This window comes from Schistocerca gregaria, chromosome 8 (genome assembly GCF_023897955.1).
Source record: "Schistocerca gregaria isolate iqSchGreg1 chromosome 8, iqSchGreg1.2, whole genome shotgun sequence".
Lineage (NCBI taxonomy): Eukaryota > Metazoa > Arthropoda > Insecta > Orthoptera > Acrididae > Schistocerca > Schistocerca gregaria.
Window position 1 is genome coordinate 321364123 of NC_064927.1, and position 27228 is coordinate 321391350.

Consider the following 27228-nt stretch of genomic DNA (forward strand, 5'->3'; position numbering starts at 1 on the left):
TAGCACTTCTTTTCTGCCACATATACTTGCTTCTAACAGTGAAAAGAGAAAGACTAGATGTGCTAAATGCTGAAAAAGTAGTAAAACTTTTTCACACAGTGAAAGTAAAATTATGTAGTACTACAACTTCAAAATAACAACTCAAAGACTTATCAAAAATTGTGAAAAAATGTAATATAAAATAAATTTATCAGCACTCAATAGTGCTATTTTGATTAAGTTCAGCACAGGATCAACATAGCTCATCTCAAACCAACACTTTTTCGACTTTTTTCACACCTTTATCTCTCCCTATATATATTTCTATTTATTTTCACTTTAACCTCATATTACCCTTTCCACCTCCTAATACCATGTCAACCTCACAACATCCCTACAACGACCCCATTAAATTTTATTTACATTCCCTCCGCAAACATGCCTTCACCCTAGCCAGATTACGCTACCATATTTTATTTACTCTGGCTTGTCTGACATTTGGCATTACCCCCAAAGGCCTCACACTTAAAGTTCCCATCTCTGGCTGCAATCCTTCTTTCCATCAGTCCTTATACCAGTTCCAAACAGCACAATCCATAGCCATCACCCGCCTAATCCTTCACCTATACATCGACTCGGCAAATGAACACACCCGTCAACTCCTATCCCAAATCAAAGTCCTCAATCTTTCCTCTCCCACATCCACACCAGCTGTTCATAGCATCCTCCTACAGGCCAACCGCAAATTAGAACAGCATGCCACCCTCCACCTCAAAAAACTATCCAATCTCCTGGTTTCCCACCTCCGGAAAGGCAACTCACTCACCCTCCACAACCTTTCCAACAAACCTCAACCTCCTCTCATTGCACACAGACCCAGTCTCTCCCATCTACTCAATCTCCCACTTCCAGCTCCACTCCCCCCTTCACCTCAAAATTCTAGTCAACACAATCTGGAACCACAACACCCCAATTCAGTAGTTAACCTTTCCTCCAAACCCCTCTCCCAATCCAAAACCTCTGTCCTATCCAAAGGCCTCACCTTCAGCCCCACTCCCAGGTTCAACAAAACTGCCCTTGTCAAAGATTTACTGTCCTACACTCGTAGTCTCTGCTGGAAATATCACTTTGCCACGAAGAAAAATGATCCTGATCCCACTCCTAATGATCCAACTCCGCAAGACACTATCCAAATTGAACCCTGCCTGGAACAGTTCCGTCCTCCATCACAGCGGGACCCACCTCCTCTTCCTCAAAATCACCCTCTCCAAACCTTCCAGGAATTTCTCACTTCCAGCCTTGCCTCTCAATTTTTCTTGAAAAACCTTAATCCTACTCCCAACATCACCACAGTCGAAGCCCAGGCTATCCATGATCTGAAAGCTGACCGATCCATCATCATTCTTCCGGCTGACAAGGGTTCCACGACCGTGGTACTTGATCGTCGGGAGTATGTGGCTGAGGGACTGCGTCAGCTTTCAGACGACTCTACATACAAAGTTTGCCAAGGTAATCCCATTCCTGATGTCCAGGCGGAGCTTCAAGGAATCCTCAGAACCTTAGGCCCCCTACAAAACCTTTCACCTGACTTCATCAGACTCCTGACCCCACCGACACCTCGCACTCCCACCTTCTACCTACTTCCTAAAATTCACAAACCCAAACATCCTGGCCGCCCCATTGTAGCTGGTTACCAAGCCCCCACAGAACGTATCTCTGCCTACGTAAATCAACACCTTCAACCCATTACATGAAGTCTCCCATCCTTCATCAAAGACACCAACCACTTTCTCGAATGCCTGGAATCCGTACCCAGTCTGTTACCCCCGGAAACCATCCTTGTAACCATTGATGCCACTTCCCTATACACAAATATCCTGCACGTCCAGGGCCTCGCTGCAATGGAGCACTTCCTTTCACGCCGATCACCTGCCACCCTACCTAAAACCTCTTGCCTCGTCACCTTAGCCAGCTTCATCCTGACGCACAATTTCTTCACTTTTGAAGGCCAGACATACCAACAATTAAAGGGAACAGCCATGGGTACCAGGATGGCCCCCTCGTATGCCAACCTATTTATGGGTCGCTTAGAGGAAGCCTTCTTGGTTACCCAAGCCTGCCAACCCAAAGTTTGGTACAGATTTATTGACGACATCTTCATGATCTGGACTCACAGTGAAGAACAACTCCAGAATTTCCTCCCCAACCTCAACTCCTTTGGTTCCATCAGATTCACCTGGTCCTACTCCAAATCCCATGCCACTTTCCTTGACATTGACCTCCATCTGTCCAATGTGCAGCTTCACACATCCGTCCACATCAAACCCACCAACAAGCAACAGTACCTCCATTATGTCAGCTGCTACCCATTCCATATCAAACGGTCCCTTCCCTACAGCCTAGGCCTTTGTGGCAAATGAATCTGCTCCAGTCCTAAATCTCTGAACCATTACACCAACAACCTGAAAACAGCTTTCGCATCCCGCAACTACCCTCCCAACCTGCTACAGAAGCAGATAACCAGAGCCACTTCCTCATCCCCTCGAACCCAGAACCTCTCACAGAAGAACCCCAAAAGTGCCCCACTTGTGACAGGATACTTCCCAGGACTGGATCAGACTCTGAATGTGGCTCTCCAGCAGGGATACGGCTTCCTAAAATCCTGCCCCGAAATGAGATCCATCCTTCATGAAATCCTCCCCACTCCACCAAGAGTGTCTTTCCGTCGTCCACCTAACCTTCGTAACCTCTTGGTTCATCCCTATGAAATCCCCAAACCACCTTCCCTACCCTCTGGCTCCTACCCTTGCAACTGCCCCCGGTGTAAAACCTGTCCTATGCACCCTCCCACCACCACCTACTCCAGTCCTGTAACCCGGAAGTTGTACACGATCAAAGGCAGAGCCACGTGCGAAAGCACCCACGTGATTTACCAACTGACCTGCCTACACTGTGATGCTTTCTATGTGGGAATGACCAGCAACAAACTGTCCATTCACATGAATGGACACAGGCAGATAGTGTTTGTTGGTAATGAGGATCACCCTGTGGCTTAACATGCCTTGGTGCATGGCCAGCACATCATAGCACAGTGTTACACCGTCCGAGTTATCTGGATACTTCCCACCAGCACCAACCTATCCGAACTCCGGAGATGGGAACTTGCACTTCAATATATCCTCTCTTCTCGTTATACACCAGGCCTCACCGCCACTCATACCTCACGTGTCTTGCAACAACATCTTTGCCTCCACACTTCCGCCTCGACTTACATCTCTGCTCTTACTCTTTGCCTTTAAATATGTCTGCTCGTGTCTGTGTATGTATGGATGGATATGTGTGTGTGTGTGTGTGTGTGCTTGCAAGTCTATACCTATCCTTTTTTCCCCCTAAGGTAAGTCTTTCCGCTCCCGGGATTGGAATGACTCCTTACCCTCTCCCATAAAACCCACATCCTTTCATCTTTCCTTTTCCTTCCCTCTTTCCTGACGAAGCAGCCACCGGTTGCGAAAGCTCGAAATTCTGTGTGTGTGTTTGTGTGTTTTATTCATTGTGCCTATCTACCGGCTTTTCCCAGTTGGTAAGTCTTGGAATCTTTGTTTTTAATATAGAGGGAAACATTCCAAGGGGGAAAAATATATCTAAAAACAAAGATGGTGTGACTTACCAAACAAAAGTGCTGGCAAGTCGATAGACACACAAACAAACACAAACATACACACAAAATTCAAGCTTTCGCAACCAACAGTTGCTTCTTCAGGAAAGAGGGAAGGAGAGGGAAAGACGAAAGGATGTGGGTTTTAAGGGAGAGGGTAAGGAGTCATTCCAATCCCGGGAGCGGAAAGACTTACCTTAGAGGGAAAAAAGGACAGGTGTACACATGAATTTCAAGGTTTCGCAATCCATGGTTGCTTCGTCAGGAAAGAGGGAAGAGGAGGGAAAGATGAAAGGCTGTAGGTTTTAAGGGAGAGGGTAAGGAGTCATTCCAATCCCGGGAGTGGAAAGACTTACCTTAGGGGGAAAAAAAGGGCAGGTATACACTCGCGCACACACACACATATCCATCCACACATGTACAGACACAAGCATACATATTTAAAGGCAAAGAGTTTGGGCAGAGATGTCAGTCGAGGCGGAAGTGTGGAGGCAAAGATGTTGTTGAAAGACAGGTGAGGTATGAGTGGCGGAAACTTGAAATTAGCGGAGATTGAGGCCTGGTGGATAACGAGAAGAGAGGATATATTGAAGGGCAAGTTCCCATCTCCGGAGTTCGGATAGGTTGGTGTTAGTGGGAAGTATCCAGATAACACGGACAGTGTAACACTGTGCCAAGATGTGCTGGCTGTGCACCAAGGCATGTTTAGCCACAGGGTGATCCTCATTACGAACAAACATATCCTCTCTTCTCGTTATCCACCAGGCCTCAATCTCCACTAATTTCAAGTTGCCACCACTCATACCTCACCTGTCATTCAACATCATCTTTGCCTCTGCACTTCTGCCTCAACTGACATCTCTGCCCTAACTCTTTGCCTTTAAATATGTCTGCTTGTGTCTGTATATGTGTGGATGGATATGTGTGTGTGAGTGTATACCTGTCCTTTTCCCTCTAAGGTAAGTCTTTCCGCACTCGGGATTGGAATGACCCCTTACCCTCTCCCTTAAAACCCACAGCCTTACATCTTTTCTTCTCCTTCCCTCTTTCCTGACGAAGCAACCGTGGGTTGCGAAAGCTCGAAATTTTGTGTGTGTTTGTGTGTTTTTTTATTATGCCTATCTACCAGTGCTTTCCCACTTGGTAAGTCATGGAATCTGTGTTTTTATCGATATATCATTGTATCAATATTGTATCAACAGCTCTACTCCCAATCTCCACAATTTTAACCCAACATGCCACCTGGATTCATCCTCCTGAAACCAGCTTCTCAGAACCCCATAGGTGAAGACTGGCATTGCAAAATGTCCTCATTTCTGGCCAACTATTTTGCTTAAATTTTCTTTTCTGTAATCATTCCTCTTCTTCTCTTCCTTTTAGTATTCTATACCTTTTACTTCCTGACCAGACTATCAAACCACCCATCTCCCCTGTCTACCACATATAATATGGACCTAACTTTTTCTGTAATTATCTCTTGCATGATTTTCTATTTTTTGTCAGTAATCTTTGTCTTCCTTATCACCCTGTCTTCCACTTTTAAAGTCTCAGCCTTTCAAATCTAATCTGATGCAGTCCCCAAAAAACAAGTTTTTCCTTCTCATCCCATACAGTAGGTCTTCCCTGACCTGTTTTGCCCCCTTCAACCCTTTTGATAGAGAAAGGTGCCTCTGGCTCTGAAAGCTTGCCCGTTTCTGTAACTTTTATGTGTGATTTCTCCTGCTGCCACTTGGTAAGTAGATCTTTTATCCATCCAATCACATGATATTTCTGAAATGTGATTATTTTCTTTGAGATATGTGCTAATGAAGTATGTAGTGGATTAAAACTAACCGAAAAATGATTTAAATGATTAAATAACAAAATCATAAAATTATTTGAAGAAAATAGGGATTTCAGGTATTTGGTTCCAGGTCAGGTTTGGGCATAGTTAAATCTGCTTTACCACTTCTGACAAAATGTATTCAACAACTGGTAAACAGAACAGTAGTTAAGAGTAAAATTTTTTATTACCTCATGCTTTCAACACAATGTTCTATGAAATACTATTGAACAAAATGTTGTTCCCAGTGTTCCTGGATTCACATAAAAGAGACTTAGAGAGAGACAGAGAGAGAGAGAGAAAGTTGCTGAACTAGTGAAACATTTCACAAGCAAAAGAAAGCAGGAAGTGTCCTTCAAGGTTCCAATTTTTTTTATTATTTGCTAGCGTCCCCCTCCAATTCCATGTAATCTACGTTATTCTCTTTTTTAACCACCTCATCCCCATTCTCTCTGTCTATACCCTCCTCCCCAACCCATTTGTTTATCTCCTCCTCCTCCCCCCTCCCCTATTAGTGCCCACCTCATCCTTCCCTCTCTCTCCCTGTCCATCTCCCCCCCCCCCCCCCCTCTCTCTCTCTCTCTTTCTCTCTCTCTCTCTCTCTCTCTCTCTCTCTCTCTCTCCATGTTATCTTCCTCACCCCAATAGGATGATTGTGATTCTTACCCCCACATTATTTATTTACAGGCTGTAACTAATATAAGCACCAAATTGGCTGAAATCATTCCAGGGGTTTAGGAGGAACTTTTTACCCATGTCTTTGCCCAAGTATGCACATGTCCCATATATTTGACACATTTCACACATATTTGTACATATATTTTACCTGTATCTCTAACAGCTTTTGACCTGTGATTTCATTTTCATGCAACTCAATGTTTATGACATCCTATCTCCCAAAGTATGATTTGTACAAAGACATAATTTTGCAGGTACATCCAGAGGTATATTGGCTCCTGTGTGTGAAATGTATTGTGAATAGAGTTAAAATTAAACAAGCCATAAGTTAAATGTCATACTTGATGTGGTAGTTTTTCATGCATATCAGTATTTACAATGTCACATCTTCTGAACTATGTGTCATACAACGGTATATTTGTCTACGTACTTTCAGCAGCACATATGAATACTGTCTGCAAAATTGATTGCAAACAGAGTTAATAGTAAAGAAGAAATAAATTAAAACATCCTACATAATCCTGCAGTTTTTCTTTCGTCTTAGTATTTGACGAATCCCCTGAACGCATTTTTGTAGATAGATTTAGTGCCATACACGAATATTGTCTGCAATAAGTGTTGTAAATAGAGTTTATAGCAATGAAGTAAAAAGTTTAAAAATCTTGAATGATGTAGTAGTTATTCACACATCTCAATGTTTATGACATCAAATATCCTGAACTATGTATCGTACAATGACATAATTTTTCTGGTATATTCAGTAGTATATGTGAATACTGTCTCCAAAATGTAACAAATACAATTAGTAGTAAATAAATAAAAAGTCATGTTCAATGTCGGAGTTTTACTCCATAAACATCGAAAACATACTAAGTAATAAACTTTTTTACAATTATAATTTTTTTGGGAGTCTTCAGCAAAGCAGTTCTGCAAAGATTTGGAATTATGGGTACTGTTTGTTGCAAGTCTCCAAGTGATCTCATTCTCAAATACTGGATAAGTGAAGTATTGGTATTCGCACATTATGGGCTATTCTGCTTTTTCACCTCCATACCCACCCTTTTGATACATAATGGTTCCTAACCCTTACAGCAATGATTCCTAGACACTAAGTGACATGTATACCAAGCTTGGTTGAAACAAGTCCAGTGGTTTAGGAGATATGGAACATACAAGGTCTGTCCAAAAAGTTCTGGAACTTTGTCCACAAAATTCTTATGCACTTACCTTTTACTTATTGAGCATGGTCTCCTGCAAAATACCCTCCTCCACAATTGATACAACACTCTCAATGACGTTTCTATTTCTAGAAGCAGTCTTGATACACCCCTTGCCGGATCATGAGAAGCACCATCTGATAATTTTCTTTTATCTCATCTATCACTACAAATCTTCACTCTTTCAACAGGATTTTCAACTCCAGAAATAAAAAAAGAATCCATAGGGTCCAGGTCTGGAGAATATGGGGGATCAAGCTGCACAGTGATTTCATTTTTTTGTGCAAGTCACGCACCAACAGGAATGAATGTGTGCGTGCATTGTTGTGATGCAAGAGCCTTGATTTGCCTTCCTACATTTCAGGCAGTTTCCTTCTCATGTTTTCTCTCAGGTGACACAACACATCCCCATATTATCATCAATTAACAGTTTGTCCCTTTAGCATGGATTCAAGATGTGCTAATCCTACAAAGTCAAAGCTATCAGCATGGCTTTGATATCTGACCTGACGTGAAAGTTGTTTTTTTTGTCTTGGAGAACCTTTCCTGACCCATTAAGATGACTGAACTTTAGTCTCAACATCATAAGCATAGACCCACATCTCCTCATGGGTTATGATTCTATTGGCAGCCCTGGTTGGCAGCCCTGCAGCCAGGTGACTAGTGCGAGTTTTGGTGTTCTTGTAAAGATGTGTCATTTTAGATTATAAAACATATAGTTTAGTACTGATTATGTGGTAAATAGTTGTAGTAGTGTGCCTTTTAAGTGTACCATTAAAGATTTCATTTTTATTTAAGTAATATAGCAGAAAAAGCGAAAAGATTGTACACTCACATTTTCTGTTTACATTTTGCTGCAACAAATCTATAGAATTTCGTTTAGTTGTTCTTTGCTCTCTCCAGCAATTTAACTTAGCGTACCTCTTCATTATTTAACTAGCATATCCAGAAAGTAGCTTAAAGTTTAAGTTGTTGTTTCAGAAACTTTGCACTGTTGTTTTTGTTTGCACACTGATGCGTATAGGCCAAATTTGTGGAACCATATTTTCATGTTTATCTGTAATTTAACAGACTTATTCTTAGTAAATCTGATAGGTTTATCATGAGTGAAAAGTGCTTCACTTGCCATAGGATTGTTAGGTCGGGGCTTTGGTGTGATGGGTGCTGTAGTTTTTTCCATGTGGGTGACTGTAGTGGTGTGGGAATAGGGGAAGTAAATGACACTCATCAATGGTTTTGTAGGATTTGTAGTAGAGATAGGAAGATACTAGAACAGGAGGGGAAAATTGCTGCCCTTCAGGCTAAGTTAGACAAGGCCAAAAGAGATCTTGACAGGTTAAGGATGAGAAGGGTAAAGAGAGGTGGGAAGTGGCAACAGGAACGGTTGCTTATGTCGGGTGCAGGATCACACATTGTTGTGGTTCCTGTTGATTCTCTCAATAGGTGGGATTATACTAGGCATGGCATTCACCTAAACAGGAAGGGGAAGGGTAAATTGTCTGGGAAAATAGCAGAAAAGTTAAAGGGGGGAGGCACTTGTATCAGTGGTAAAAACCAGTGGGTATAGGGTTCAGAAAAGACCCTTTTTTTGGGTAGAGAGGGCAGAAAGAAACCAAATTTTAAGAGAGGTTACAGCCAAGACAAACTTCCAGTTTGAGAAAGAAACAAAACGACATAATTCTAGGTTATTACATCAGCATAAACAGCTATTGCTTAAGAATTTTCAACAGTCAGCAGATATTTTAACTCTACCCAATTTTCATTCCGTCATTGTGAAATGTCAGCTATCTTCATTGCATCAAAATATTCGAGGTCTGAGAAATAAAATTAATGAATTAACTATCTGCACAGATCAATGAGACTCTTCAAACTCAGCTAACATAATCTGCCTCTCTGAACATCATGTGACCGTTGGTATATAACTTTTATGTGTTACAAGGTTTAGGTTAGCATCTCACTTTTGTAGATCAGAAATGGAGAAAGGAGGAGTTGCCACATTCATCTGGAACTTTTATAAATTTAAGAACATAGAAATTCATAAATGTTGCCTAGAACAGCAGAAGGAATCATGTGCAACAGTAGTAGAATTTCACAAAAAAAATTCTTCATAATATCAACTGTATATCGAGCACCTGCAGGTAACTTTAATCTGTTGGTAAACCACCTTGAAGCTGTACTGGCCCATTTAACAACCAAAAACAAAGAAATAGTGGTTACTGGTGATTTCAGTGTAGATTTCCTTAAGACTCTCCAAATAAGAATTTATTTGAGTTAGTAACACTATCATTCAGCTTAATTCACACTGTAAGGTTCCCCACTAGAGTAGCCAATTGCTCACATACAGCTATTGATAATATTTTTATAGAAAAGTCCAATGAACAAAATTGTATTACAAAACCAATAGTCAATGGCCTCTCAGACCAAGACAAGCAGTTAATTCTGTTAAATGTTAATACTGAACAGGATATAAAATCTGTTAAATCTGAGCTCAAGAGGGTAATCAATAAACCAAAAATTGATTATTTCAGGACACTCCTAAGAGACATTCACTGGACTGATGTTTACAGTGCTCATGGCATGATTGAAAAATATAACACTTTTGCTAATAAAGTGCTTACCTTATTCGAACACTGTTTTCCCCCATAACTTACCAAGGTTAGAACAAAGAAGCCATGGATTACTCAAGGAACAGGGGTATCTTGTAAAACAAAAAGAAAACTGTATCTGCCAATCTGAAACAGTTCCGATGTTGATGCTATAGGACAGTACAAGAAATACTGCAAAATATTAAAGACTGTAATACGGACAACAAAGCAAATACATTACAAGGAAAAGACAGTCATATCAGATAGCAAAATAAAGACAATATGGGATATAGTGAAGGAGGAGACCGGTAGAACCAGACGTGAAGAGGAACAAATAGAATTAAGAGTAAATGATACATTGGTGACAGATGTGTATAGTGCTGCAGAACTTTTTAACAAACATTTTATAACTGTTACTGAAAAGGTGGGGCTGTCAGGTTTGGTACATGCTGCTCTGGAATACCTCAGACCAGACATTTCAAGTAACATCCATAATATGAATTTGACCCTCACTACCCCAGCAGAAATAATGTCCATTATAAAATCTTTAAAATCAAAAACATCTAGTGGGTATGATGAAATATCAAAAAAATTAATTAAAAAATGTGATTCTGAGCTAAGTAACATATTAATTTATCTGTGTAGCAAGTCGTTTATCAGTGGAATATTTCCTGAATGGTTAAAATATGCTGAAGTTAAGCCACTGTTTAAGAAGGGAAATAAATAAATAGCATCACATTTCAGTCCAGTTTTACTGTTGCCAGCATTCTCAAAAATTTTAGAAAAAGTAATGAACAATCGGCTTTATAACCATCTTATCTCAAATAACATACTGTCAAAGTCACAGTTTGGATTTCTAAAGGGTTCTGATATTGAGAAGGCTATCTACACTTACAGTGAAAATGTGCTACATTCATTAGAGAAAAAATTGCAGACAACTAGTATATTTTGTGATCTGTCAAAGGCATTTGACTGTGTAAATCACAATATCCTTTTAAATAAATTAGAATATTATACTGTAACAGGAAACGCTGCAAAATGGTTCAGATCTTATATCTCTGGCACAAAACAAAGGGTGTTACTAGGAAAGAGACATGTATCAAGCTATCAGGCATCATCCAACTGGGAACTAAGTACATATGGGGTCCCACGAGGTTCCACTTTGGGGCCCTTACTTTTTATTGTGTTTATCAATGACCTTTCATCAGCAACATTACCAGATGCCAAGTTCGTTTTGTTTGCCGATGATACAAACAATGCAAGAATAGCAAAACAAGTGTAGTATTAGAAAGATGGGCTAATGAAATATTTTTGGACATTAATCACTGGTTCCTAGCCAATTCTTTGTCACTAAACTTTGAAAAAACATGCTACATGCAGTTCAGAACTTGTAAGGGATGTCCCTCGAGTATATGCCTAACATACGATGACAAGCAAATAGAAGAAGTGGACAGTGTTAAATTCTTGGGATTACAGCTTGATAATAAATTTCAACTGGGAGGAGCACACCACAGAACTGCTGAAGCATCTTAATAAATCTCTATTTGCAATGTGAATTGTGTCAGACATAGGGGATATAAAAATGGAAAAGCTGACATACTATGCTTACTTTCATTCCATAATGTAATATGGGATAATTTTTTGGGATAATTCATCACGCCAAGCTAAAATTTTCCAGGCACAAAAACGTGCAGTAAGAGTTATATGCGGTGTGAACACAAGAACATCCTGCAGAAGCCTGTTTAGGGATTTAGGGATACTAACTACTGCTTCCCAATATATTTATTCCTTAATGATATTTACCATTAAAAATACATCACTTTTTCAAACCAACAGCTCAACTCATGGAAGTAATACTAGAAATAAGAATAATCTTCACAAGGATTTAAAGTCACTTAGTCTTGTACAAAAAGGTGTGCATTATTCAGGAACACACATTTTCAATAACTTGCCAGCAGCCATAAAAAGCTTAACAACCAATGAAATTCAGTTTAAGAGAGGAGTCAAGGATTTATTGGTGGCCAACTCCTTCTACTCCATTGATGAAATTCTCAGTAAAACCAACTGATTTGAACTTACCAAATGAAAGCGCTGGCATGTTGATAGACACACAAACAAACACAAACATACACACAAAAAATTCAAGCTTTCATAACCAACGGTTGCTTCGTCAGGAAAACAAAGAAGGAGAGGGAAAGACAAAAGGATGTGGGTTTTAAAGGAGTGGGTAAGGAGTCATTCCAATCCAGGGAGTGGAAAAACTTGCCTTAGGGGGAAAAAAGGACAGATTTACACTCGCGCGCGCACTCACACATATCCATCCACACATACACAGACACAAGCAGACATTTGTAAAGGCAAAGAGTTTGGGCACAGATGTCAGTCAAGACAGAAGTACAGAGGCAAAGATATTGTTGAATGATAGGTGAGGTATGAGTGGCGGCAACTTGAAATTAGCGGAGGTTGAGGCCTGGTGGCTAAGGCGAAGAGAGGATATAATGAAGGGCAAGTTCCCATCTCCAGAGATCTGATAGGTTGGTGTTAGTGGGAAGTATGCAGATAACCCAGACAGTGTAACACTCTGCCAAGACGTGTTGGCCGTGCACCAAGGCATGTTTAGCCACAGGGTGATCCTCATTGATAACAAACACTGTCTGCCTGTGTCCATTCATGTGAATGGACAGTTTGTTGCTCATCATTCCCACATAGAAATCTTCACAGTGTAGGTAGGTCAGTTGGTAAATCACGTGGGTGCTTTCACATGTGGCTCTGCCTTTGATTGTGTACACCTTCCGGGTTACAGGACTGGAGTAGGTGGTGTTGGGAAGGAGCATCGGACAGGTTTTACACCGGGGGCGGTTGCAAGGGTAGGAGCCAGAGGGTAGGAAAGGTGGTTTGGGGATTTCATAGAGATGAGCCAAGAGGTTATGAAAAGCCAAGAGGTTATACCCATCAACCGTCATACCTGTCAACTCCTATCCTTAATAAAAGTCCTCAATCTTTCCTCTCCCAAATCCACACCGGCTGTTCAGAGCATCCTCCTACAAGCCAACTGCAAATTAGAACAGCATGCCACCCTCCACTTCAAAAAACTATCCAGTCTCCTGGTTTCCCACCTCTGGAAAGGCAACTTACTCACCCTCCACAACCTTTCCAGCAAACCTCAACATCATGTCTGCTTGTGTCTGTGTACGCGTTGATAGATATGTGTGTGTGTGTGTGTGTGTGTGTGTGTGTGTGTGTGTGTGTGTGTGTGTGTGCGCGCGCGCGCGAGTGTCTATCAATGCTTTCGGTTGGTGAGTTACATTATAAATATAACGTCTGCACAATGTCAGTCCAATAATATGTTCATTGTAAATAAGAATTATTATTAGTTGTATTACACATTTATTACATTAAAAATAGATAAATAAACTTTTTTATTTTTAATTTCAGTGCATTAGTATATTTGTAAAATGACTCTTTCATTTAGTGTTCATTAAAAAATGATGATCATTCCACTTGGGACCTGTGGAATGGGACAATAGCTTATTTGTTTTAGTTGTAAATATTTGTCATGTATATTTGTTTTTCTGACATGTTCTACATCCTGGAGGACCTATTCACTATGGATCAATTGGAATGAAAGTAAATCTAATCTAATCTAATCTAAGGAGCACCTCATTCTCATTTCCTCGATCCAAAATCTCCTCATTGATTGCAAGGCGAAGGTCTTTCTAGTCTCGATTCACGAGCTGTGGGCTGAACTTGACACCAACACAATGCATTCAAAGATGCTGTGTCAGGATTTCATGACACAATCCAACTGAAGTGTTACACTCTTTTGCAATCTCTCAGACAGTCAGTTTTTGATTAGCATGCACAATTTCATTGACGTTTCTGACATGAGTGTCGCCAGTAGACACTGAAGGGCGTCCTGAACGAGGGTAACCTTTAACTTCCGTCTGGCCATTTTTAAACTGTGTGAACCATTTATAATGTCGATTACAGCTTAAGCACTCATCACTGTAGGCTTCCTTCATCATTAGGTGTGTCTCTGTGAATATTTTCTTTGGTCTGTCACAAAATTTAATGTAGATGCATAGCTCCTCTAACTCTGCCACCTTTAAATTTGCATTCTGTGCAACACAATGTTCTAATCAATACAGCACTGAATAATAATTAACAGAATACAACAATGAAACTTCCAGTAGTTACACATTAGACACAGGTATGTCCAGGGATGCCAACTGCATTTCGCTACAGCACACCACTGGTGGGAAATTATGAATGTTCCAGAACTTTTTGAACAGAACTTGTACATACATATTGACATACATTTCTATAATATGTAAGGTTATGAAATATGTCAGTAGTCACATATAAACTACCTAAATGCATTGAAGAAAATCCTACAGAAATTTTGGTCTTCTGAGACAGGCACAGGGTTGGAGAGTAAGATACAGTCATTACATACAACAGTTATACAAGGGAAAGATACAGTGAAATTCGTTAAATATCCGAGAATATCCTGGTCAGGGCACATGAGGAGGATGGTTATGACAGGAGGTCAGAAAGAATAATGAAAAGAAGATTGCATTCCATCAGACACAAGGGCTGACCAATAGTAATATGTCTGGACAATGACCTTACAAAGATGGAGATCTGAGGATGGAAGAAAGAAGTAGGGAACAGACAGGTAGAGGCAGGTTGTTGAGCAGGCCAAGGCCCATCAAGAGCTGCAGTGCTAAAGAAGAGGATGAAGAATAAGATTTAATCGGTATCCTGTAATATAATGCTAGTGCATTTTGTCAAAAACTCTAGAGATCTTAAAATAATACACAGAATGACAGATAACCATCTCGTGTAATGCATACTCGCTTTGCATCTATCATCAAGACACACTACAGAACCTACATTTTATTTAAAACAATCAAATGTCAATGAAAATTTATCCCAAATCATTTTGGCATAAACATAAACAATGTCTTAAGTAAGTAAATTTCCACCTTGTGTTAGTATTCTACAGCTTCAAGTCATTTAGTATACTTGATGACAGTCATAATATACTATACAAAAGCGAATAATTCATGCCACTGAATAATCTGCACACCCTACTTTTAACGGACGGGGGAAAATTATTGGCTTCAATTTGTATTCATGTGTGTATGCTATCCATTGTGTATATTGCTGTGTGAGTACAGCTTCGAATGGCTGATTTATACACACATTTAGCCATTGCAGGACAGATGTTAGATCTTCAGAGATAATACAACGCACAATGGTAACACTGCAACACTTGCGTCATCCTGCCAAGCCCAAAGTCTTCATCTATCCACTCTTTTGGATTTGCTATAACCAATATGCTTTCCAGTGATGTTTTTGGAACAGTTTTCCTTTTAATTACCACATAAGGTGGTAGCTTTTGTCACTCAACTGTTACAAACAGCACTGTACATCTTTGCTTCTAACTTCCACCGGCTCGCATCATTAGCTGAATTCCCATCTTGATCGATGTTACCAGCAGTGCTTATATAAAGGAACGTTCATGTCACGAATTTATCACATAACAATGAATATTCCTGCTTTTTTCACTTAATCACCCGGAAGCTGTTACTGATGGTAGTTTGCCTCCAGAATCCTAATCCTTTTTGATTGAAATATCATGATAGCTAGCTCCGAGGCTGTGATGTCTAGTTTTTTACTTAAGCCAGTGCTTTGAGGACACATTTCACTACTCACTACACATCCATATTGTTGCTTCTCAACTATATAATTACAGAGTCTATTTTTGAGGTCTGAATGTTTCATTTTTTGGCCATGAAATTCCCAGTGAATACCATTCTTATACTGAAGCTCCATTTTGTTTTATTGCCAGTCATGAATATAACACTCACTCATGTTGTATTTTCTCCCAGCTCCAAGGTTTCCAGTGTTCTCTTCTTCTTCAGAAATTTTAAGTTTTTCATTAGTTGTGTATGAATAATAATGAGAACTTGTAGCCATAATTAACAAGTTAACATGTGATTAATACTCTACTTCTAATGTGCTACTGACATGTACAGACTGAGACCACAACAACACTGTAGCATAACAGGATCTATTGTTGGAGGTAGAGCAGCACCAAACGTATTGCAATTAACCTGTACACCTGGTTGTCCATCCTTAAATACAGGAAAAAATATGAATGGATTATTCATGAATATATGACATGGTACCCAACTGTGGGGCCATCAAATGGAAGCAAACAATGGTTCTACATCATAAAGTAATGCAGTGAGGATAATATGTAGAGCATTACACCTAGCTCTCATTGTAATACAACTATAGAACATTTGTAACTAAGAGTTGCTATCATTATTTATTTTATGATGCACATATAGAGAACTATCACAATAGTTACCTTCAGTATGACATCCCAGAAGTAAAACACAAGGAACAAATATGATTTTACATAATTATACTCTATTCACACAAAAAACAAAAGTGATTTCATTTAAAAGTCAAGCTATTAGTTCAACTATTCAAAAGAAATATGAAAGCATGTCTATTGGAACTGAGTGTTTGTGAAGCACACAATTTTTTGTTGAGTCAAAGAAAATGGCATCATTGGAAGTATGTATTATATTACTTATAGAGTTCAGGTACTAGACATTACTGAAAATAAGTATAAACCATACTTTACAACTACAACTGAAAGTATGTTTATATTACTAATGAACTGAGACTTGATTGCTTCTGATGATCTCTCAGGTTTCTACAACAATAAGATTTATATCCAAACTAAAAAACTGTAATGAGTAGGCAGTTTCCAATGTACTGTGATCTCCAGACATAATACGTTACAAATCAAAGAAAAGTGTGAAGAAAAGGAATCCTCACCGAGGGGCATTATTTCATGTCCTGAAAACTCCAATTCTTGACCAACATTGGTGGAAGCACTATCATCACAGTCCCTCAGTCCTTGGACAACAGCTTGGTGAAATTCCAGAAGGTCCTCTCCAACTAATTTTTGGATGAAATTGGAAGGAACCAAACCTCGACGACCATCCAGGAGCTCTCCATCAAAAAAACCATCCTGCACATTAAAATTTTTTTTATTACTTTCTGGGGTAGAGAACAAATTTAGCAGTATGTGACACTGGACAACTATTCCAGAAATATCATACTGACTAACAAACAACTGTGTCTGTCAGCACTGTCAACACAGAGAAAGGCTGTCTGAGAAGTAACCTCCAATTTAAAATACAGAATTGGAAGTAGTGAGGAGAATATAACAGCACTACACTGACTCAACTCACTCAGAGTGTCAGAGCAATCAGAGGTGCAGTAATGAGAAATCCATTTTACTTCTCATTCACATAAATTTAAAATTGTGTGCCAGTACCACAACAGCTGTATCGGCTGTGTTTGGAAGGTGCACATCATGACACGATGCACTTTGATGACTGTGTTATGCACCATTATACATGGCATGCAATTTTTGTATGATGAGATAAGGACGATGTATTTGCATCTGTTATAGATGTATAGATGAATAAAATGCAATTTTTAAAATACAGCCCAATATAATGATGTCTTTCCTCAAATTGATCAAGGCTGTGGTGCCTGTCCAGAAAAAGAGTGACCTTATGATAAAATTATAATCAATGTAGCCACATTTGATACTATTTTCATGACATTTTAAATGCATGCTTGAACATAAATGGAGAAGCTAGTCAAGGCTGCAGCCTGCACTGTTGTATTTGACCATGAACAACACCTATGCAATGTCCCCAATAGGTCGCAAGTATCAGTATGGTCAAAATGGTGTTCTGTGTAGTGCATTGTGTTGGAGCTAAATGAATTTGAATGCAGGCAAATTGTTGGTCCTCATATGAAGTGTGCTTTCAGAACCAAGGAAGCTGAAGTTTTTGGTGTTTTGAGAGGCACCGTATCAAAGATTTATACTGCATGCAGGGAAAGTGGAAAGACATCATCCACTGAGTCATAATAAGGATGAAAATGTGTGTTGGTGATCTGACCGGTGGTCACTGAAGAGGATTATGATGAAAAATAAGAGGAAAACAGCTGCAAAAGTCACTGCAGAACTGAATTTTGCACTCATGAACAGTGTCAGCATCACAACATGAAGGGAGCTCCAGTAGCAGTTTTTTGGTGATGATTTTTGCAGGGTACTCTGCCAGAGTGAATTACTGCCTAGGGTTATTTGACCATTTTGGCTGATCAAGCACATCCCATAGAAGATGCAGCTTGCATCATCCAACACTCATTTCATGAGCACAACAGTGAATTTTTGCATCTCCCCTGGCTACTACGGTCACCAGGTCTCAATGTTATTGACCCATTGTGATCTACTTTGGAGAGAAGGTTGCATGATTGCTATAAACCTCCATCATCATTACCAGAACTTCCCACAATTTTGCAACAGGAATGAAGATTCCCTTGAAACGATATAGGATCTGCATTTATCCATTCTGAGACAACTGGAAGCTATTTTAAATGAAATGGGTTTCCTATACTGTATTAGGAATGGTAATGTGTTATGTTTTTGGTATTTTCATATTTTTTTTTTTTTTTGGTCTTACCCCTGTAAATGTTAGCACAATACAAGGATGTAACATTATTTTCATTAAATACTGTATGGCCCCTCCTACGCAGAGAACTACTTATGAGTATTCTTCTTCAAACATTCCCTTCTCTGTAAACTATTGACACATTATACTACAAGGTGCATCAGTAACATTGTGTGATCTTGTAAGAAGTTATGTTTCTGGAAAGTACCAACTGAGTCAATCATGTTCTGTTATACTGTGTAAAGTGCCATGCTGTAAACTGTGTAAAAGGAAGCACTCTGACCTGGAATACAATAAAGGATATTCATTACAAAATCAACAATAAACACAAAGTTCTCCCAGAATGCTGTAAGTGTAAAACCAAACACTTTCTTCAACATACTCTTGACATTTTGTACCAATATAATTTTCAAATTGCGATTTATTTATCTAGTGATATACAGTTATTAATTGAGTGATTGTGGTACGTGAGACTTGTCAAAAATATAATTTACAGAAGTGATGTGGTAGCTAATTAAATAGAAAAGTATTTTAAAATTAATTTAATTTTTACTGCGAATGAGCAGCTATATTTACATAACAACGCAAAATATAAGTGATATCCTGTTTTAAACATCAAGATATCTTTCATGAAATTGCAAAGTGAGTAGTAACATTTCACTAGCAGAGTATCAAATAACTTGGTGCTAAGTGGGAGCAAGGACCGGGTAAGAGTGGCTGACAGTCTGGAGGGAGGCAGCTTGTGTACTTGGTCAGAATGCAGGTTTTGATAGGTAGCAGGTGCACAGGATAACAATGTGACACATGGGGACCAGCACCAGTGAGTTTGCAGAGCAGACAATGATGATGACATGGAGGAGCCTACAAAGGTGACTGCATGAAAATCTGTCATGTGAGCCATAGCAGAAGAACGCTCAAGTATGTGGGATGCATACAAAATAGGACTAATAGAATATATTGAATGTATACAGAGAAGGGTAGCACCAATGGACACCAATGGCTTGTTATCCTCGGGAGAGTGTCACAGAGAAGCAGATGAAACTAAACTGCAAGACACTTGTAGACAGATGCAAACAGAGCCCACTTAAGTTTCATGAAGCTGCTTTAAATGATGAATCTACAAATATATTACAACTCTCTCCAGTAGGATCATGAGGATAAAATCAGATTACTTGTCCCACATACAGAGGCATTAAAACAATAATTCTTCCCACACTCCATACATGAATTGGATGAAAAGAACCTGTAATAACTAGGAGAATGGGAAATAACATTTGCCATGCTCTTTACACTGGTTTGCAGAACATGGATGTAGTTGTAGATATAGATCTTCTTGGCAGGGGAGACAGAACAGAAAAGAGAGTCTGTGAAGAAGAGGGTGAAGTTAGTGTCCTGGGGCAAGATGGAGGTGAGTGTGAAGCAGAGAGCTAATGGAGATCGACACCAGGAATATTTTGAGAGCAAAGGATGTTGCAAGAACAACTTCCATCTATGATGTTCAGAAAAGTTGATGCTAGAGCAGAGACCTAAATGGAACAGGTAGTGAAGCAACCACTGAAATCAGGAATGTTTTGTTTAGCAGCACGTTCTGACACTTGGAGATCAACTCTGCTTTCAGCTCCAGTTCGTAGGTGACCATTCATTCTGGTGGTTGGTGGTCATGCCGACATAAAATGCTGTGCAGAAACTGCAGCAGAGATAGGTATATGAAATGGGCTGCTTTCACATGTGGCTCTTCTTCTGAGGGTATCACACATTCCAATCCACTCGAGACAAACCATCATGCCAGTCAACCAGCACAACTGCAGTCTTGGCACTGTGGAATCAGCAGGCACATGGTAGTTGTACAGATGTATGTGTGTGTGTGTGTGTGTGTGTGTGTGTGTGTGTGTGTATTATGTACTCTAGCTTTAAAAAGGATTTGTTTGAAAGGTAGTGATGTTTCCTGTCTCGTTTATGTTGCTGTTTATGACTCAACACCTCTACTATAGTGCGAGTTGTTGCCTTTATTCTTAGATTATTTACATGCAACCACATCTTTCCATAATATAAAAAAGATATTGGTTACTTCAAAAACAGTAATATGTGTTACGAAACTTAACATCTTTCATCATTTAACACAATTTTGTTTATCTCTTCATAACTGCATCTTATGGGAAGGAGTAATGTCTTAAAATATTTCAGCCTCAGTTAGTAAATCTCACTACCATGAGATATAGGAGCTTCCAATGCAGACCATATGTCCTTTGGGAAGTAGTAGTGGCATTTCTTAAATTTATCCATGTTGTATAGATTTAGTTGAGGTCTGCAACTGTGTTATAAATTTATGAAACAATTTTTTCTGCTTCAATCACTTTTTACTAATATTTATTATCTTGACATGTTTTTGCCACATTTTGCCACCATGATGTACTTTACAGTTACATACATTAATTTGAAGTGAGTTACATATACATTAATCCGAAGTGCGATGAGGTTTTATTTGCTGGGTGTGTCAGTGAGGTTATGTACTAAAATTTAATCCTGTACAGAGATTTCACTTACTTCAGTGTGTATCTTAACAACAAAAATAATCAATTTTTGACAACACAATGTACTTGGATAGATAAAAAAATCTACTCACCAAGCAGCAGCAGCAGGAGAACACACACATAGAAGAAGATTATATTTATGCAAGCTTTTGGAGATAGTACGTTTTTCTTGCAGCAGAAGGTTTGAAGGACAAGGGGGAGGTGTGAAGGGAAAGAACTGGAGAGGTTTAGGGAAAGGGGTAGATATCAGAGAAGTCACCCAGAACTGCAGGTCAGAAGAAACTTACAGGACAGGATGAGAAGGAAAGACTGGTTGTTGAGGACTGCACCAGATGAGATTTGAAAATCATAGTTGAAAGGTTGAAGACACAGTAGTATGCAAGACAGAGATTACTGCTTAAACAACATGCATGAGTTTTTAAGAGTGAAAAGCTAAGTGCACTGTACGTAACAGTGGTGGGAGGGAGATGGTGAAAAATTGCGGGCAAGAAAATGAAAGATGTGGAAAACTAAAATGGAGTGAAGAACGGAGTAGCTACTGTGAAGAAATGCTTAGATGGAAGAAATTAAAGTAAATTAAGGCCAGGTGTTTCAGCACCAGTTCCTACCTGTGGATTTCTGTTGACCTGGTGTCTGGGGGAAAAAGGCAATTAGGACACGACTGTCATGTTGTAGAGCATACTCTGCAGTAGGATATTGTGTGTTACCAGTAAATACCCTCTGTCTATGCTCATTCATCCAAACTGAGAACTTGATGGTAGTCATGTTGACGTAAAAGGCTGAACAGTGTTTACTCAACAGCTGGTATATGACGTGTCGTTTCACAGGGGGCTCCCTCTTTGATAGTATATGTCCATTTTATGCCATTCCCCTATCATCTCTGTTATGTGCAATGCACTTAAGTTTTCTCTCTTATTAACTCATACACAATGTTTTTGCAGTAGTCTCTGTCTTGCATATTAACCTGTCTTCCATGTTTAAGCTCCCAGGTTTTCAAATCTCATCTGGTGCAGTCCCCAACAATCAGTTTTTCCTACTTATCCCATCCAGTAAGTCTCTCATGACTTGCAGCTCTGGATGACTTTTCCAAAATCTATCCCTTTTTCTGAACATCTCCAATCCTTTTCTTTCACTCCTCTTCCTTTCCCTTCAACCCTTCTGCTGGAAGAAGGACCCACTGTCTTTAAAAGCTTGCATTAGTATAGCCTTCTTTTATGAGTGTGTTCTCCTGCTGCCACTTAGTGAGTTGATTTTTATCTATCCACTTACATTTTAGTGTGTACCTTAAGTGAGATTGAGATGTATGTTCCAACATCTAACTTATGTCCTTATGTACATTTTCATTGATTATGTATTTGTCTTGCACACAAAGCACAATAATGCACACAACACCATTACTTATGACTTCCACATTTAGTTGTTTGCATTCTAAAAACTTGTAAGTGCCAAGAAAAATTTATTCCATTTGCTAAGATAGCAAACACAATGAGAATACTTTTTTTATAAGCATCTTCATGTTATAGCATATATTAAATAGTATGTTTATTTAGTTTTTCTTTTTATTTTGATAATGTCAAGAATTTTTTCCCTCAGTTAACTCATTTATACTGAAGAACGTATTTCACATTGCAGAAATTATTGAAGAAATTTATGTTGTTACCTTTATTCTTACATTATTTAATTCTGCCACAACTTTTCATGATATAAAAAGACGCTGATTACTTCAAAAACAGTCATATGTGCTAAAAAATCAATGAAACTTTCTAGTTCTTCACTCACATGCATTTTGAGCACCTTGTCTGTTTCTTGTAATGCATGAAAATCATTCACAATGTCCTTAAATGGGTGGCCAGTGCCTTTAATGTGAACAGCCATAGCTGATTTAGCATAACTGTTTGTGTGGTATGCCCTTATGGTGAGTTGTATTCTTCTTGTAACTCTCGTCTGCCTACAGAGAGAGCTACACACTATTTTGAAAATGTCTGATTGAATGTGTTTAGGTAGTGTCTCAGTGTGTGTTGTAGTATGTTATGCTTTGTGAAAGTGATGTTAATGTTGTATGGTTTGAAAATATCTGTTGTTTTGTACGAGTGTTTGCTTATAAATGTTATGCGAGTCATCACTTTCTTTTTTATACTCTGTGAACCTGCTGGTTTACTCTTTTTTTCTCTTCTTTTCTGTATGCGGTTGTTAATAGGTGTGTCATCATAGTCATTTGCTGCAGCTATTTGTTTGATCTTGTTGACAACAGTAGTGCCTCACACTCTGCCAACCAGTTATACTTGGCAGGTTGCTTGTGTACAACCTGGAATGAAAGATTCTAAGATATTTTGGCTCTACACTACCCCTCCTCCCTTTTTTGATCAAATCAGCCCTAAATTCACAATGCATAATTGACTCAAAATGGAGAGGGTAGACAGATAATTGAAAACTGAGGATTTTCATTATCATATGTGGGGTCCACAAATGCATATTTTCCCAGAAATCAAAGAAAGCAATTGTTATGACTGCCACCTACATACCCATAAGGTAAATGGTGTTCTGTGAAAGCTCAGCTGGTGTAGCAGTGTGTAGGTTCTCTAAATGCCCTACACATGTAAATAAATATTTGTAATGATTCTTATTTGTGCCGTCTCCATCATAGGGAAGTACAACTGTATCTGAGTACACTGACAGAAAACTGAAACCTATACTATCAATTTCTTTATTATGTCAGTTGTTTATTTTCACAGTGTCTGTCGCTCTTTTGAGCTGGTGTGATAAAGATGTATGTTCTTGCACCCTCCCAATATCATGTTCATAAAAGTTTTAGTCTCTTACTGAGCTAGGCCCTAATCCCCACATCCTGATGTGACAAAGACTTGAATTTTTTAATGGACCTTTCTGGAGAAGACGTCAACATGAAGACAGAATAGCCACTGCAGTCACATTGACATTGTTGTACATCATTTGGAAGATGAGATAAATATCAAGCCATACATCAAAACTCAAAGGAATTAATGTTCAATCAAACCGCATACTTCCATGCCTGCACATTTCTGGACTTAACAATTTCTGGTGCTTTAGCATAACTATGTCAGCTCTGAACAATTCACATCATCTCTCTCCCTAGGTGACCTACACTAGAGCATTGCCACTAGGAGAGAGTTAGCATGTATGTAATAATTTAAAATAATTATATAATTTTGTAAATTTTCTATTATACTTATTGTTATCTTTTTCTGTTTCATGAATGGGATACTACATTATCGCAGGAAGGATGGAAATCACATGATGTGAAAAACATTAAACATAACCAGTTGGACAATTAATTCCAAAAGGATAAAAAAAGCCAAAGAAAATGTAGGAAAATCCACAGTCCACTGTGTGCATGACTTCGCTTAGTAGCATCTCTGCCAATAGTGACTGTAGCACCATTCCTAATTCAATTCCCAAAATGAAACATTCTCATAAAATATTTAGACATTTGGATAGAAAATTAATTTTTGGGAGAGGAATGTGTGCATACAATTGTGTTATGCCAACAATGCATTTTGATACATATCAGCGAGGCACCACTGAATGGGTTGTGTAATGGTATCTTGACTATTACAAAGAGAATATTTCATTTTCAAAAGTATTCATTTATTTTATCATTCTGCAAAACAATAAAAAAAATGAGTACAGCAGCTAGGCACTTCATTGCCTGTCCATTGCCAGATAGCCAGACACAAGATGTTGCCAATATGAACATGGCAACAAATGAAATCAAAACTGAAAATGTCAGTTGCAGTGACGATAACAAAGCAGTGGAGGACAAATCACAGACTAACTTCATTAGTAACACTGTGAAGGAAAGGGAACATTCAACTCCCAAGTTATCAGGTGTCAACAGACAGGACAAGTGATCCAAACATCTGTCTGCACTTGAACCCTAACCTGTCAGGTGAAATAGACCACAACTATAACATGCAGCAAGCACTGCCAACTACTGTCCCTCTTGTGCAGAAGTATTTGGAATATGATTTCATACATCAAAAAAGCGCCACGCTGGCAACGGACAGTGCTGCTTGCTTTTCCACCTTTCTCGTGGGTGAAGGCTTATTACAACACAGACAGTTTCTGATTTTCTCTTCCAAAGGTAAGCAAATGAACCCAGTAGTACAAAATTGTTAAGGCTTTTGTGGCCACCTGTTGACAAACTGCCTATTGGCTCCTGTCTTGGGTTCTTCGGCCGACATTCATCTAATTGGCATTGTCAAAGCTTCAGCCTTCATTGCCGGTGGTGAACTTGAGCCAACATCGCGGCTGCAGACTATATGTACCTGGCTCGCCAATAGCCGAGGTCTTCTCCGCAGTCATTTCCAGTGCGGTTCTCCTCTTGCTACCTGCAACGATCGTTCACTACAGTACGGGAAGACAGGATCCGTTTACTTTAAGGCTTTCCTCTTTCTTGTTGAAACTGCTCGCCTGTGTTTGTATTTATACAGCTTCTCGGAACAAGTGTGTGTGATAGTGCTTCTCTACAGCCAGAACTTCCATGTCGGCAAATTTTATTACATGGTCGGTCTCACTCAGTGCATGCTCTGCCATGACCGATTTCTCCACCTGCCCCAACCTGCAATGTCAATTATGCTCTTTGATCCTGGTGTTAATTGATGGTCCAGTCATCCCAAGATAAACTTTTCTGCATGTGTATAGTATATGGTATATTCCCGCCACTGTGGGTCCCTTTTCTCCTTTGCCGATCTAAGGCACCTTTTGATCTTCTTTGTCAGTTTGAAAATCATCTTTACGCAATGTTTGTGCAATATACGACTGATTCTGTCCATCACTATTGGAATGTATGGCAGAAAGGCCGTATCCGACTTTCTTTTTCCGATTCCTTACTTCACTGTGTGTTTGGCTCTGTTACACTTCTAATATAATTTGTGGAGTACCCATTGCTCCTCAGAACACTCTCCAGGTGTTGCATTTCTCATCTGAGGTGCTGCGGCTCACATATTTGTCCTGCTCTCATTACGAGAGTATTAATCATGCCTCTTTTCTGGCTCAGGTGGTGGTTTGATAGTTTGTGCAGGTATCGGTCCGTGTGTATCGGTTTTCACTGTCCCTTGTGACCAGCACATCTAGAAATGGCAGTTTTTTGTCCTTCTCTACGTCCATGGTAAATGTTATGTTGGCGTGGAGGCTGTTCAAGTGTCTTAGGAAGTCACTTAGCTGTTCTTCACCATGGCTCCACACCACAAAAGTATCATCGACGTACCTGTACCACAACTTAGGTTTGCAAGTCGCCAAGTCCAGTGCCTGTGCTTCAAACTGTTCCATGAAACAGTTGGCCACCACTGGACTAAGAGAACTACCCATGGCGACACCTTCCAGCTGATTGTAGAAATCGCCATTCCACATTAAATAACTCGTGGTGAGACATGCATAGAAGAGCTTTTTGATGTCTTGCAGGAAAATGGAACCGATGTGCTCCAGAGCATCACTTAGTGGCACTTGCATAAACAACGAAACAACATCAAAGCTGACAAGGGTGTCGTTTGGTGCAAGTTTCAGTTTCTTCAGCTTCTCAATGAAATGTCCTGAGTCCTTTATGTATGTGTCCTTCTTCCCCACAAGTGGCTGGAGAAGAGAGGCTAAGTGTTTTCCAAGTTTATACGTTGGTGAGCCAGGAGCGGTAAAGATCGGTCTAAGTGGAATGATCTTGGGTAATATATACCGCCGAGGTGGTAGGGCTTCTGTGTCGTGCAGGTTTCTCTGTATGTTCGCCGGCAGAGAAGACACCTTGATTAATTGATTCACATTCCATGTGATACGCTGCATCAGATCTGCACTTAGTTTTCAGTACATCATCAGATATAACAGGTCTAGAATCTTTTGCTCATAATTTTCTGTCTTCATTACGACGGTCGCATTCCCCTTATCGGCAGGCAGTACCAATATACTCTTGTCGGCCTTGAGATTCTTAATGGCTTGTATCTCTTCTTTCTTCCGGCTGCAAGCTGGTGGTTTTGCTCGGCGCAGTATCCTGGCTGATTCAGTGCGTATTTCTTCTGCCCTTTCACAAGGAAGGGTCCAAATGGCTGCTTTGGTGTTGGCAGTCATGTCCTCCATAGGTTTAGTTCTCGGGATGATAGCGAAATTACCTCCTTTTTGAAGAACAGACACTTCCTCTTCGGTCAGTTGTCATTCAGTGAGTTTCACAACTGTGTGTGACATGT

The 27228-nt window shown here is 39.5% G+C and overlaps 1 protein-coding gene across 9 annotated transcripts in view; it reads right to left on the reverse strand.

Moving 5' to 3' along the window:
- The window catches only part of LOC126284265 (RIMS-binding protein 2-like), a 1431128-nt gene that overhangs the window by 769162 nt on the left and 634738 nt on the right, over positions 1–27228 (reverse strand). For all 9 annotated transcript variants that reach the window (XM_049983077.1, XM_049983076.1, XM_049983073.1 and 6 more), the window contains exon 12: positions 16798–16993. In XM_049983077.1, the coding sequence (XP_049839034.1) occupies positions 16798–16993 (196 nt within the window). The remainder of the gene's footprint in view (positions 1–16797; positions 16994–27228) is intronic.